Below are 14,037 nucleotides of genomic sequence, written 5' to 3'. Positions count from 1 at the left end.
AAAATACATTGGATCTTAATTTTATCTTTTCATAAGATCTTTTCACTTTAAGATCGTTAAATTCTTCCAATTTAGAGACGTACGTCCATATACCTTTTCTTTAATAAAATTAAATTATTATCTTCAATTTTATTCGCTTTGAGATCAAGTTAAGCAAAGAAGCAAATTTTTATTTTTTTAACTGTCTCGCAGAACTTTTTACATTTTCTCGAGAGGTAATTTCATTTTAGAGGAAGAATTTCTTATAAAAGAAATCACGTCCCTTCGTTTATCTTCTCTAAATCTCTTAGCATCTTTCCCTATTTCTCAGATCCTTTATCATGCCGATTATTCTTCTTCTGTTCTTTTCCACTTTTCTCTTCTACTTCCTTCATCTATTTCCTTATTTCGTCTTTCCGCTCATCGCTCTTTTTCGCATCCCACATCCATCTTTCTATCATTCTCTTCCATCCGATCGGTTTAAAGGTTAGCTGTAATCAGACGGATACGCACGTCTTTCACCCTAATCGATTAAATCTAAACTTTCAAGAATTTTCGATTAATCACTATCTTACTTGAATGTATTTTACATCTAAAAATTAATCATGTAACAAACAATAATATTTCGAATCTAATATGATATACAATCTCAACATTTGGAAATTTAATAAATAATCAAGTTAATTTGATAATTTTATTTGATAATATTTGCTCAAGCGAAAGTTTTGACTTTTATCAGCTTTACAACTTGCAAATATTATAAAAGTTTCTTATAAACTAATGATTAAATAAATTAAACTGGATAGCATTCAAAATTTAATTAAATTCTGGGCATTTTTTTGATAAAAAAATTAAATGATAGGATCGCGTAAGAGAGATTTTTTACATATTTCATTTATACATTTTCACGAATACACACAGACTTTGAAAATTGTATGATAAAAGATGAAAATGAGAAGAGGAAAGAACACATCGTGACCTTAATGCTTTAGAAGCGATGTGACCTTAATTCCATCCGAATTTTGGTGTAACCCGATTGATACATAAATCATCGCGATTTCCCGCGGTTCGCGTTATATATGCGACTGTAATTCTAATAAATTGGTTTGTCATCCACCATAAATCAAAAAGTAGTCTACATACTGCGCTTTTCTTTTTTACATGTTGTTCATGATGGGTCGACAAAACTCACAATCAGTTTTGAAGAATGGAATACTACAGTCATATAAATATCGTTGATCGAATTTTGGTTCAAAGTTATTTTTGCTAGGGTATAAAAAAATATTTTTCCTTTATATTGGAAAGCAAATATTTTTAATATAAAAATAATATTTTTCGGTGGAGGAAGAAAGAAGTATGCTACAACATTTGCTGTTTTCCTCAATCGTTATAAATTTCGCTCGTTATAAATAAAAGAAAATAAAAAATATTCATAAAGTGTATCTTTTGTGATCAGAAATTGTTTTCAGAAATATAAAACGGATTTTACTTTAGCAAAAGAATAATGATTTCTTGTCATAAAATATTAGAATTTTTTAAAAATGAAATATCTGCGATATATACGCGATAATCGTAAAAAGAGAAATCTTTATGTAAAACGAATATCCATTACACGCGGTGGATTTACATATCCTTCCCTTTTACGTAATGAGACGTACATGAAAGTGGGAGAGGCCTTATGCTTAGAGATTCGTAGGAAAGATAGTCGTAACGAGGCGTAGAGAATGGATCAATACGAGGGTTCTTACGTAGTTCGCTTACTCTTGCTCTGTCTCTCTCTTTTACACTTAACTTTTCTGCTCTTTCTTATCTCTTTCTTTCGTCCGGATCCTCTATTTCTCTTGGCTTCATCCTCTCGATTTTCTGTCTCTCTCCCTCTTTGCCAATTTATCTTTCTCTCCTCCACTTTCTTTTTCCTTTTCTCTTTCTCTATCTCTCTCAATCTCTCTCTTCGAGAACTCGATGTGCACGAAGACGAAGGCGGATGACGATGTTTATCGATAGATTGAGGACGATGATCTTCCGTTTACTCCCCGAATTTCCCATCCCTTTGCAAGACGTGAAAGAAACGCGTCACGGCGGCGGCAGCTATTCCGAAATGCGAGAATAACATTGCGAAACTGTATTATGGCGTTGAATTACGATGTACCGGAAGTCATCTGTATTTTCACGTGAACATGTTGCCGAAATTAAGAGGAATAAACGAACAACAAATACGGAAACGTCCTGCGTATGCGACTCATTTAAGCTAGGCCGCCAAATTACATTTTGGATAAGAAACAACATCAACAACTACAACAACAACAACACACTAAAAATCCTACAACCGGGCATGCCCTGAGAGTACGAGAGTAGTACGCGTGCAAATATGCCTACGCTAAGGAGTGAATGAGTGAGTGAATGAGAGAGAGAGAGAGAGAGAGAGAGAGAAAGCGAAAGAAAACGAGCATTTGTGTGTATGTGTGTAAAGGGAGACAGACGGATCGAGCGCGAAAGTGCGCTCGAGGGTGCGGAACGAATGAGAGAGAGAGAGAGAGAGAGAGACAAGAGTATGTAAAAGACAGAGAAAAAGGAATCATGTGTGACTGGTCACATGTGCTCAGATACGAAGTGAGCCAAAGAGAGCGAGAGTGACAGAAAGAAAGGTTTAACATGTGTGATTCTATATACTCGTGCGAATGTATACTATGTACGTGACTTTGCGTGTATGATAGAGAAAGAAAGCATGATTATGGAAGAAGAAGAGAGACAGAGAGTGTGAAAGAGGGAGTGCAAATGCTCGTGCAATAGAGCATGCTTGAGAAAGAGAGCGAGAGAGAGAGAGAGAGAGAGAGAGAGAGAGAGAGAAAGAGAGAGAGAGCTAGCGAGAGAAAGAGAGAGAGAGAGAGAGAGAGCAGATGTGAGAGGAAAGATGGGAGAGTCGGGGCGAGAGAAAGAGCAAGGAAGGAAATAGTATCAACTGATGGGCACGTCCTGGTTGTAGGATCGGCGGTGCCGAAGAGGGAAGAAGCCGCGATGACGGCCTCCGCCACCGATACCACACAGGCGGTGGAGAATTTCGCGAGGCTCTACACGGCACTGCGCCACGACGATACTAGACCCCTATGCCGTTACTGCGGTCGTAGCTACTCGTCGCCGAGCAACCTGCGGCAGCACGTGAAAAACGTCCACTCGAACTGGCCGCCGCCGGACACGTGGCCGCAATGTAACGTATGTGGCAAGCGGTGCAAGACCAAACACTATCTGATCAATCATCAGCTGCAGGCGCATGGCATTCATCAGAGACCTAGCATGAACAATCCTGCCGTTCAACAGCAGCAGCAGCAGCAACAGCATCAATCGCCGTCTTCATCCTCACTGCCATGAGTACGTTCGGTGTCCGCTGATCGTCTGGAAACGCGACGGGACCCGATCAAGTTTTCGCCGCTTGTCGAGAGACTTTAGTCGATATCGCGCGGTCGAAAACGCGAGGGTTGCTACCCGCTCGATACCCCTGGCTGTCGAAAGTCGTGATGACGGGGATTCCTGTCGCCACCGCGGCTGCCGCCGTTGCGCCGGTTGCTTGTCTCCGAAATTTATTTAATCCGTTTGAAGCTTCGCGCGTAATAAAACATGAAGCTTTGCAGGTAATGATGGTCGATACAGAGCAGCGAGAAATATTTGAATGTATTTCCAATACGCGATCGTTTGGGTATTATTAGTGAAAGTTAATAATTGATATCGTTTTTGCAGACATACTGTAGCTTTTATAATGTGAGAATCAAATATGCAGTGGTAGCTTTTGACAAAAATTATTTATTCTACAATTTTATTTATATATGATTATATTAATCAAGTTAAATTATGTTTTGTTGAAAATAATGGAAAAATTTTTGCTTTTATTTCTTTCATATAAATTGCATATAAATTTACAATTTATCCATTATAATATGATATATTGTTTATTAATGTCATGGCCAGATATGATTTATCTCTGTGATATGACTTTGAGATGTGATTCGATGCTGATAACATTGCAATCGTATCTTTAAAGTTTACTGGAAAATGAGAATTGCCAATTAATAGGAATTGCGTGATGAATGAAAATAAAATCTGCAACAAAGGATTTAAACTCCTCTGTATAAAATTACTCCGACCGTGACAAACGAATTAACGTAATCGAGCTGCGTGTTTTGCATGAATCTCTGGGCGGCAAACGAAACGCATGCTCAAACGCAATGCAAAAATAACACTACTTAAATACTGATTTTTATATGACACGAGAAAAAATAATTAATTGTCCGATCTTGACAATTATTTCGCTCAAAGTCATGTGTTAGGTGCAATGATAAGTATACGAGACCAAATGAGTATACGAAAGTTAACCGAATGCATAATTTTACATAATTACAAACTAATTAGATGAATGCATAATTATAATTAATCACGTGATAGGAGATTTAGTAAAAATTTAACAAAAAATTCGATTGTTTGCGAATTTATCGACAAGCCTTGTTGATAAGACCTTGAACACCTCCGCTACCTTTCGCCGAAAATCCAGATACTCTTAGTGTAAAAGATATTCAATCTGAAAAGTATCCTGATTTTCCCATTCAAAAAACATAATTAAATGGCAATGTTGATTGTTCATATTTTCTTGCACGATACAGACTCCTTCCAACCATATTTAAAAAATAATTATATCCCGTACAAAATTTTGACATGCGCGCATATATTGTATTTTTATTTTGGTAGAATTTTCTTTGAATCGAGCTCATTATAACCCGATTATCCTAGCTATGTGTCAACATCTGCCATGCTCTTAATTATATGATATGTATTCATTTATTATAAATGTCTATTATTATGATGAAAGTATGAAAGTTATAATGTATATTTTCATGACTTTGCAATTTTTTTTTAATTGAAGACTATTTCATACAAGATTATTTTAAATACATATAGTATAACAAGTAATTTAAAAAACACATAAATTAGTATAATAAACATTTAAAAAAATAATATACATAATTTAGAAAAAAATTTGAATATTGATCATAATTTATATTAATTTTTCTGAAAACAAAATAATAGAATAGTTAGTTATGTTTAAAGAACATATGCTTGAAGCTAATTATACAGATAGTTTTCACTCATAATAACGAGTAACAATTAGTTCGATTAATATCAAAGTAAGAGCGCGGTATAATTTCGCTGCGGGAAATATTCCTAGATGTTGAACATCGTTGGGCCGAGGTTGGGCGCGTAACATTATCGTGTATAGCTCGGGGTGGGATTACGGTGGTGGTGGCTGGTGGTAATGTTGGTGTGGTGGTGGTTGCAGATCACGGGCTTGATGAGGCAGAGGGTGCGGCTTACCACCACCACCACAGCCATCACCAGCAACATCATCGGCATCGCCATCATCATCCACTATCCGTCCCTCCTCCTCACCACCGTCATCAGGCGCCACTGGAAGACGACACATCAATTAATCAATCTTCCACCACGGCCACCACGACGATCACGACTACCAGCAAGTATCAGCGCGGCCAACCGGACTTCAGGCAACAGAGATTACTACGGGAGCATCATCGACAGCATGGTTACAGATGTCCCCTTTGCTGCAGAACGTTCCAAGATATCAGCGCGATGAGGGCGCATCTGGATCATCATTACCCCAGAGACTCGCCTACCTGTCCAGTTGCCTCCTGTGCCAAAACCTTCTCCCATCCCAATAGTGTTAGAAATCATATGCGACTGAAGCATCCTGTGCAGTGGGATCAGATTAAGACCTTAAGATGGACCTATGTCTGATTAACAAGCGAAAGTTGCTATAAGTATAATTACATGTCGTAATTTTAATTTTTTTTGTGAGGCTCTTGCCAAAGAAATTTCTTTTGTTTTTTAATATAGCCACTGCGCGGCGATAAATATCTAATAGATTAGAATCAGACTTTACGGTTCGGAAAATGTTGGAATTATTATGAGTATATCTTATTAGAATTATTGTCGTAAAAATAGTTCGATAAAAATATTTACATTTAATTAAAAATGTTGCTTTGAAAATATTGTCATTAATATATAATTTAGTATTACAAAAATTTCTACACATATGATAGAATTAAATCAATAATTACGTATGAGAAAATAATGTGTTTAATTAAATGAATATAATATATATTTAAATGTATATCAATCGACAATCATTTTTGTATACAAAAAGATTCAGATTTATGTTCGTTTACTACTTTCAGTAAGAACAAATTTCAAATTAAAACGGAGTATGTTATCTCCGCGCAAAAGCTATTTGCAATTATGAAAGTTGGAAGAGAGTCTGGTCGATATGTAGATTGGATACTTTATAATACTATGTGCAGAGTATCGAAAGATATGAGCGAAATACGAATATGTGGAATTAGCTAAAAATAAGTATAATATAGTCTTTTCGCGTGATAGGAGATGCACAAAAGAAAATCGAACTATTCAGTGCTTTATCTCGAAACTGTCACATATGCACCCACCGTAAAATTTATCCCTGACGAAAAACGCACATTGTACATATTGCGAGAGATTATAACGACAAAGGAGAAAATCTATAAATATATAAAGAGCTATTATATAGAGTATACATATATATGTACACATGAGAGATACACAAGAGAGATATACACATATATATATATATATATATATATATATATATATATATATATAGAATTGATTTTGTATAAAATGTACGAAGAACAGTATTTCCTTAGAATCCGAAGCGTAGACCAGACCGTAGGATCAAGCGATACATATAAACACACAGCGACGTTCGGTGTTGAGTGTACGCAGACGCCGACATCGAGATATAATGATTAGATATTACGTATCTAAAAGAGAAAACAATGTTCCTCTAAGCTGAGTAAGCCAGCCTTATGTTAAATAACGTAGCATTAAGAATGTAGAAATCGAACGCATGCCGAAAACGGCAGCGACAATCGCGCCGAAATCGAGCGGGTCGATTGGCTCTAAAGATTCATTTGCTCCAGTGACGAGAGAGAAACGTGGACAAAGTTCGATGTGAAATGTTAGAGAAAAAGAGAGAAAGAGAAATATGTTGGTATGTGATTATTAGATCGCAAAATTGCGTGAAAATGCACAGATTTTTGTGAGCGACTGAATCGTGAGTGAATATGTCGACTAGAAGTAAGTTCGCTCGACAACACGCCTTATTTTTCTACAGTCTTACGTTTATCAGTATTCCCTAAATAAAAAGTTCTCTAATAGACATTACATTCGAGATCATATATATTAGAACACGCCGCAAATTATTTGCGGCGTATTCTAGAATACAAAAATGTGTGTGTGTGTGTGTGTGTGTGTGTGTCTGTGTATGAATATATGTATATATGTATATATATATACAGAGTGTCTGGAAAATCGCCCGCAGTACTTCGGGAAGTGATTCGGGACCCAAAAAGAAGGAAAGAACTATATAAACATAGGTCCGGAAATAAGTCGTTTCCGAGTTATAGCCACTTTTATGTTAAAAAAATTATAATTTATAGTCCGCTTGACATCCCCTTTTTTAAAATTTTTTTTTAAATTTAAAATTTTTAAATTTAAAATTTAAATTAGAAAATTTAAATTTAAATTTAAATTTAAATTTAAATTTAAATTTTTAAATTTAAAATTTAAATTAAAAAATTTAAAATTTGATAAAGAGGGATGCCAAGCGGATAAATTATAATTTTTTTTAACAAAAAAGTGGCTATAACTCGAAAACGACTTATTTCCTATATTTAGCTTTTTTTCCTTTTTTTTGAGTCCCGAATCATTTCCCGAAGTACTGCAGGCGATTTTCCAGATACCTTGTATATATAAAAAAATATATATATATGTATGTATGTATGTATGTATGTATGTATGTATGTATGTATGTATGTATGTATGTACGTATGTATATACGTATGTATGTATGAACGAGTTGTTAGTTGTGATCTCGAAAGGAAATGTCATTAAATACGAGGAATACTAGAGTGTGTGTACTCATAATTATAATAATTTTTGAAATGATGTAGAAACGCATAAGGAATGCATTATATCGATATATACAGAACATCGGTGGCTGCAAAGCATGATTGCGATTTTTTTTTTCGTTATGTATTATTTATTGTCAATTGTTATTATCATGACTGACAGTTCGTATGGTGAATAATGTATAGAGTATTATATGCACTATTTTAGCAAGTATTAGCTTATACATATATATATATATACATATAAGACATACGAAATGAAATCTATATATTATTTAAGTAATGCTTTGTATAATAAAAAGTATTCAGAAAAATCTAAAGTATTCTATTTTAGCTACAGTTTTTAACGATCATAGCACATTAATGCTACCATTAACATTAATGTATCACTAACATTAATCTGAGGATAATACAGCTTAATACGGCTAATACAGTTAATAGGGCAAGTATGCATTTTATATTAAGAATAACTAAACATAAGTAAAAATAAATGAATATAATTCACTATATTTTAAACTTAAAAATTAAACTAAAAATTAAACTAAAATTTGTAGATCTCTTTTATTTTTCAAAATAAAAGAGTAAAATAATAAAATAAGTAAAATAAACCAAAGAACAATATGCCAGATATTTGTGTTAACACTTCATATATTAATAAATAAATAAATATATATTATTTATATATATATATATATATATATATATATTTATTTATTTATTATTTATTCATTTATTTATTAATATATGAAGAAAAATTTTAGAAAAATGTCAAATTTGTTCAATCGAGTAAGTAGCGTGCGATCAATTAATTGATATATACAAATAGTTTACATGTATAATTATCTTTATTTTATTCAAAATATGATCTATGTTAAAACTATTTGTATCAGGTAACTGTTAATTGATTTTATGCTATTTATCGATCAAAGAAATTTTCCATTTTTCTAAAAATGAAGTATTTCTTTCACATATTTATTTATCCTTTATTTTCAGTCAGTCGACGAGGTGTGGACTTGATACGAGTACGTGCAACGGATCCACGACCTTGCCCAAAATGCGGAAAGATGTATCGCTCGGCACATACCTTACGCACTCACTTGGAAGACAAACACACAGTTTGTCCGGGTTATCGGTGCGTCCTATGCGGTACAGTAGCGAAATCTCGGAATTCTCTACACTCACATATGTCGAGACAGCATCGTGGCATCAGCACAAAGGATCTTCCAGTCTTGCAGATGCCTAGTCAGTTTGATCCTGAATTGGCATCCCGGTTGTTGGCAAAGGCTGGGGTCAAGGTGAGTCCAGCTGAACTTCGTGCTCGAGCCAGCCCGACAGCGCCACGAAGAAGTGAAGTAAGACTAGAACTACCTCGTGGAGGCGCTCCGTCCGAGGCTGGCAGCAGCATTTGCGGCGGCGATGATCCTGAAGATCTCACTTTACCTCTCGCCTTCAAGTCTCTCAACAGTCCATCTATGAAACTATCTAACTCTATCGCCAGTGTAATCACTAGGGTAAGCGGCAGTAATGGTAGCACCAATGCCAAGAGTTCGACAACAACGGGAGCGATCGCCGCCAAATCTCTCGATACGATGCATGATAGTCGTGAGCCCAACATGGCGCCATTGCATTCGTCCGGTCCTCATCCGAGTCATAATACTAGCGCAATTTCTGGCTCGGCGCTTCTAAATACTTATCTGCAACTTATTGTAGAAAACTCGGATCTTGGACCGGCAATAGGTATAAATCCTACAGATCATGCCATTCGTATGACTCGAATGGCCCGAGAGTTTGGCTCCAAGGCGCAGATGGGCGTCGTAGAGGAACACGGCGCTCGTAGCTTGGAAGATCCCTATCCTTTAATCGGTAAAGAAGAAGAACGAGTATCTGGTATTCACGAGGATAGGGATGAGATGATGCATGATAGACATGCCGGGCTCGCGGACGAAGGAGTAATATCGGGGGTAGAAGATGAGGATGAGGAGGAGGAGTACAGCGAGAACGAGGAACCGGAAGTAATCAAATCTGAATAGGTTCTCGTTATTCGTTGCAACCATGGTAACTCAGGGCAATGTTGAGGATGTCGTTCAGCATGATTGTACAGCCGCAACAGCGTCAACTGTCTGATCCAATGCGATCTCGTTGGGAAGGGAAGTAGAAAGCGAGATAGAAGGTCAGCCATCGAAGTCGATCGATGTTTTTGTTTGTTATTATCGCGCGGAGAATCGCAAAAATATTATACTTCGGATGTTACCTCGTTATGTTATCGGATGTGATTGCAGAGTGATTGAAAAAGAAAACATCTCGATCATTTTAACGCCAATTTTATAGATGACGCGCGAACGAACTTGCTAATCGTATCCAATTAGAATCGCAAAGGCAAGTACACGCATATGTATATGCATATGCACATGTATGCGCGAACACACACACATATATCCACAAATATTCCAACTATCTACCTCAACGCATATGATAGAACGATAGATGATAGAGCAGGCAAAGACGAATCTCAGTAGAAAAAGAGGATATGAAGTAGGATCCATGTTTAACGACGATTTAATTGGAAGCAAGTTGCCAATGATGATGTTGTGCTTGCAAGTTTAAATATCGAAATTGACGACTGAGCAAAAACTCATACAGTCCGCAATATTAACATAAATAATTTTATTATTACATTAATATTTACTGCAAATTACGACTTCAATTTATCTTAAAAAATGCAACAAAATACGACAAAAAAGCGCTTTAAAAATTAGGTTATAAATTTTAATATGCATAAATAAACTTGGAATTTATTCAGATTTAAAATAAAAAATAATAATTTGAAGAAGTAATTTTGCAAATTAGAAAAAAGCTATATAAATCTATATAATCTATAACAAATACATTACCGGATAAAACTAAATATTATTATTATTATTATCTATGAAACAAATTTTTTGTGACACTTTTTGATGACAGATTTTTGAATTCAACAACAGAAATTTAAATATCAAAATATGTCAAGACTATAATAATTCATAAATAGGAAAGTTTAAATATTGATTGAATAAATGTTGAAAAGTTGATCAACTAGATTGTTCCAAATTCATGCACTTAATAAACACACACATGTATGTATGTATATATATATATATATATATATATATATATATATATATATATATGTTGTGTTGAATCACCGGCTTCAAGAAACATTTGCCTTTGGAGATAAGAAATCTTACATCAAGTAGAGGTTTTTAAGACTAACATAAACAAAGTTATGAAGGATATTCTGAGCCGTTTCAAGGAGCTGCAATTTTTCACCGGTGTTTCAATGGACATTGACGGCATTATAGGCCTCATGGAGTACCGCCGACGGCAAGTCTGTGCCTGTACTCATGTGCCTATATTTATTATATATATATATATATCTATATAAAATAAAAAAATTGAAAGTATTTTTACTATTATGCAATATATATATATATATATATATTGCATAATAGTAAAAATACTTTCAATTTTTTTATTTTATTATTGATTATTGATTTATAATTTCTATATTGATTAATTTTCTGTTATACTCAGAGTTGATACGAAATATTTCTCTTAGATACGAAAGGTCGTGAGAAATCTGGAAAGGATAGACACTAGCTGCAGCTGGCAAACAAGAGATATTCATAGAAAATAGAATACGCGTTGACTTTATATTTGAAAAATTCGAGAGCGTTTGATCTATCCAGAGCTCTATTATACACACAGTTATTAAGAAAAACTACTGTTCAGAAAAATCGCTTTTTAATTTATCTTATTTGTACGTAAATAATTATTTCATCGAACTTACTTTAGTAACGCAATAGCAGCTTAAAAATCTTGTACCATTTATCAGGTATAAGAATGCATTTCAGATTAAACTATCAAAATTCTTGCGTAAAGTGTAACCGATTGATAATATCTTTTATATGATAAAATCTACATTGATGCGACTTTATTAGAAATTATTAAGATACAATAATAATATATTATTATTTTTATTATTAAATTCTTATTTAATAATAAAAATAATAATAATTAAATAACGCATTATTATTATTTTTATTATTAAACTTTATTTAATAATAAAAATAAATAATGTATAACTTATATGACTTATATTCAAAATTATATTCAGGAGATTTTTATTTATCATTTCTATTTATACTTTTCAAATTTCAATGTTTCATAATTTCTCAATAAAGCATGATCGCTGTATAATTTTGCATCAGCATGACTCAGAACGATGACTTTACAACATACTAACAACATATATTAAGGTCAAGATCATTCAGCTTTTTAGTAAGGATAATATTCATTTCTATAAAAAAATGTTTAAAATGTGTCTTAATTTTTAAATCGCTAAAAATCTTTTTCATATACTTTTTTTTTATCTAAAAGAAATCTATTTGCAAAATTTCATCTAAATCGGAGTATGATCATTTTCGGAACAGCTCAAAAATTATATATATTCTTACATATAGGAAACAATTTAATTAGTTTTTATTTTAAATATTTCTTATTTAGGAATTATTATAATCTTTTCATTTTGGTATTAAAATTTTTGTCCCCAAATAATTTCAAACATCTGTCAGTATAATTGATGTGTCATAAAATCTGTCTTATAATATATTGTATATGCAATATTGAATACATATATATCGCTTATAAATCTATGAACTGATTAAATACTTAGACATTTGTAACAATTTTTCTATAATGTTTGACATGGCAAATACGCATAACAATAGTGTCTTGTTGTATATATTACAAGTAGAAATTATTATTTTATTGCAATTTTTATGGACAATAATAATTTCCTAAAATATATTTGGAATCCATTGTATCGTGCTTTGATGATTCTTGTCGATTTTAGTAGATTTTATTTCTCATGTTCAGTTTGAGATCATGAATTAATATGTAAATTACAAGATTGAGCAATTAAAATAACAGAAACAAACGTAATATAACAATTTATTAATAATTAATTTGAAATTCAAAAACTATGAAATGCTATAAAAGCAAATTTTTTTTGTAGCGTGTTAAATGGTTTGTGATGTCAACTATTGTATAGTATTTGGAATTTTGGAATATTTTGCGGCACGTATCGCGCTATTGTTTACATCCAGTCGTCTTGTCATTCGCGCGGCGCCTTGTTATTCGCACGGCGAAGGTCGAGCTGGCAAGCAACGGCATGAACTACTTCTTGTGTTATCGCATTATTCTTCAAAAATGATCGTGAGAAGTGATATCGGAAGATACTAATTGTACGCACAGAAGTATGTACAATTGGATGGTACAACGTGGCATACATATGAACTGCAAAACTGCGCAATTTTCTGCAAATTCGCAGGTATTTCTAAATTTTTTTACGTTTCCTTTAACTCAGGGCTTTTGTTAGAATGTTGTTATATATGCCTAATGAGAAATCAGTAGTTTGATGTTTTTTCAATGATCATTCTTGCATTAAATGTACAATCAAATATGTTACTGATTTTTGATGCGCTTATTTTATGAAAATTTTTGTCTTTGTCATTTCAAAAATATTTCTCTTCATCTCCTTTTACCTGTTTATTTAAACTATACATAATTAATTATATAGATTAATTGCTTTATGCTTGAAAAAATAAAAAAGAATTAGTAAATCATGTGACATAAAATATAACGTTATAAATGGAGATGCACTGAATATCATTAATATACTCGATTGTACATACGCATGATTTTGGATACATCCGATATCTAACTTAGAATCTATCTATAAAAATCACATACTTCTATATAATATACTAGACTACGTACTGCGGCTTATCAGACGTACCCTTTGTTTATGTATCTATCTTGTACATAAGTTAGAGTGCATGCGCGAAATAAGGGATCACCTACTATTGTCGTCTGTAACTTGAACTTTTGATTATATTCATTCCATGATCCTCTATTTCGTGCATGCGCTGTATCTTAATTTTGATACGTACTTTTAGGGTACGCGTAAGGTTAATATACAGGGTGTCCGTCGTATCATCCGTCCGCAAAAAAA

General features: G+C 33.5%; 1 protein-coding gene and 1 long non-coding RNA gene across 16 annotated transcripts in view; both read left to right on the top strand.

Moving 5' to 3' along the window:
- The window catches only part of LOC145971282 (protein abrupt), an 83,495-nt gene extending 72,600 nt beyond the window's left edge, over window positions 1-10,895 (top strand). For 7 of the 15 annotated variants that reach the window (XM_083098789.1, XM_083098790.1, XM_083098791.1 and 4 more), the window contains one exon: window positions 8,979-10,893. In XM_083098789.1, the coding sequence (XP_082954915.1) occupies window positions 8,979-10,015 (1,037 nt within the window). In that variant the 3' untranslated portion in view covers window positions 10,016-10,893. Of the gene's footprint in view, window positions 1-2,962; window positions 8,294-8,978 lie in introns of those variants that run through there. The other 8 variants (XM_083098799.1, XM_083098798.1, XM_083098797.1 and 5 more) reach the window with 6 other exon arrangements.
- Window positions 10,896-12,568: 1,673 nt separating this feature from the next.
- LOC145969883 (uncharacterized) overlaps window positions 12,569-14,037 on the top strand; it is a 35,971-nt gene continuing 34,502 nt past the window's right edge. The window contains exon 1 of the long non-coding RNA XR_014438262.1: window positions 12,569-13,353. This is a non-coding gene — a long non-coding RNA (uncharacterized LOC145969883). The remainder of the gene's footprint in view (window positions 13,354-14,037) is intronic.

The sequence above is a fragment of the Camponotus vicinus genome, unplaced genomic scaffold (assembly GCF_025532165.1).
Source record: "Camponotus vicinus isolate PSW18456_S1 unplaced genomic scaffold, iyCamVici1.0 SCAF_4, whole genome shotgun sequence".
NCBI classification, from domain to species: Eukaryota; Metazoa; Arthropoda; class Insecta; order Hymenoptera; family Formicidae; genus Camponotus; species Camponotus vicinus.
Note: the sequence above shows the minus strand (reverse complement) of the source record. Positions and strands in the feature narration are given on the sequence as shown.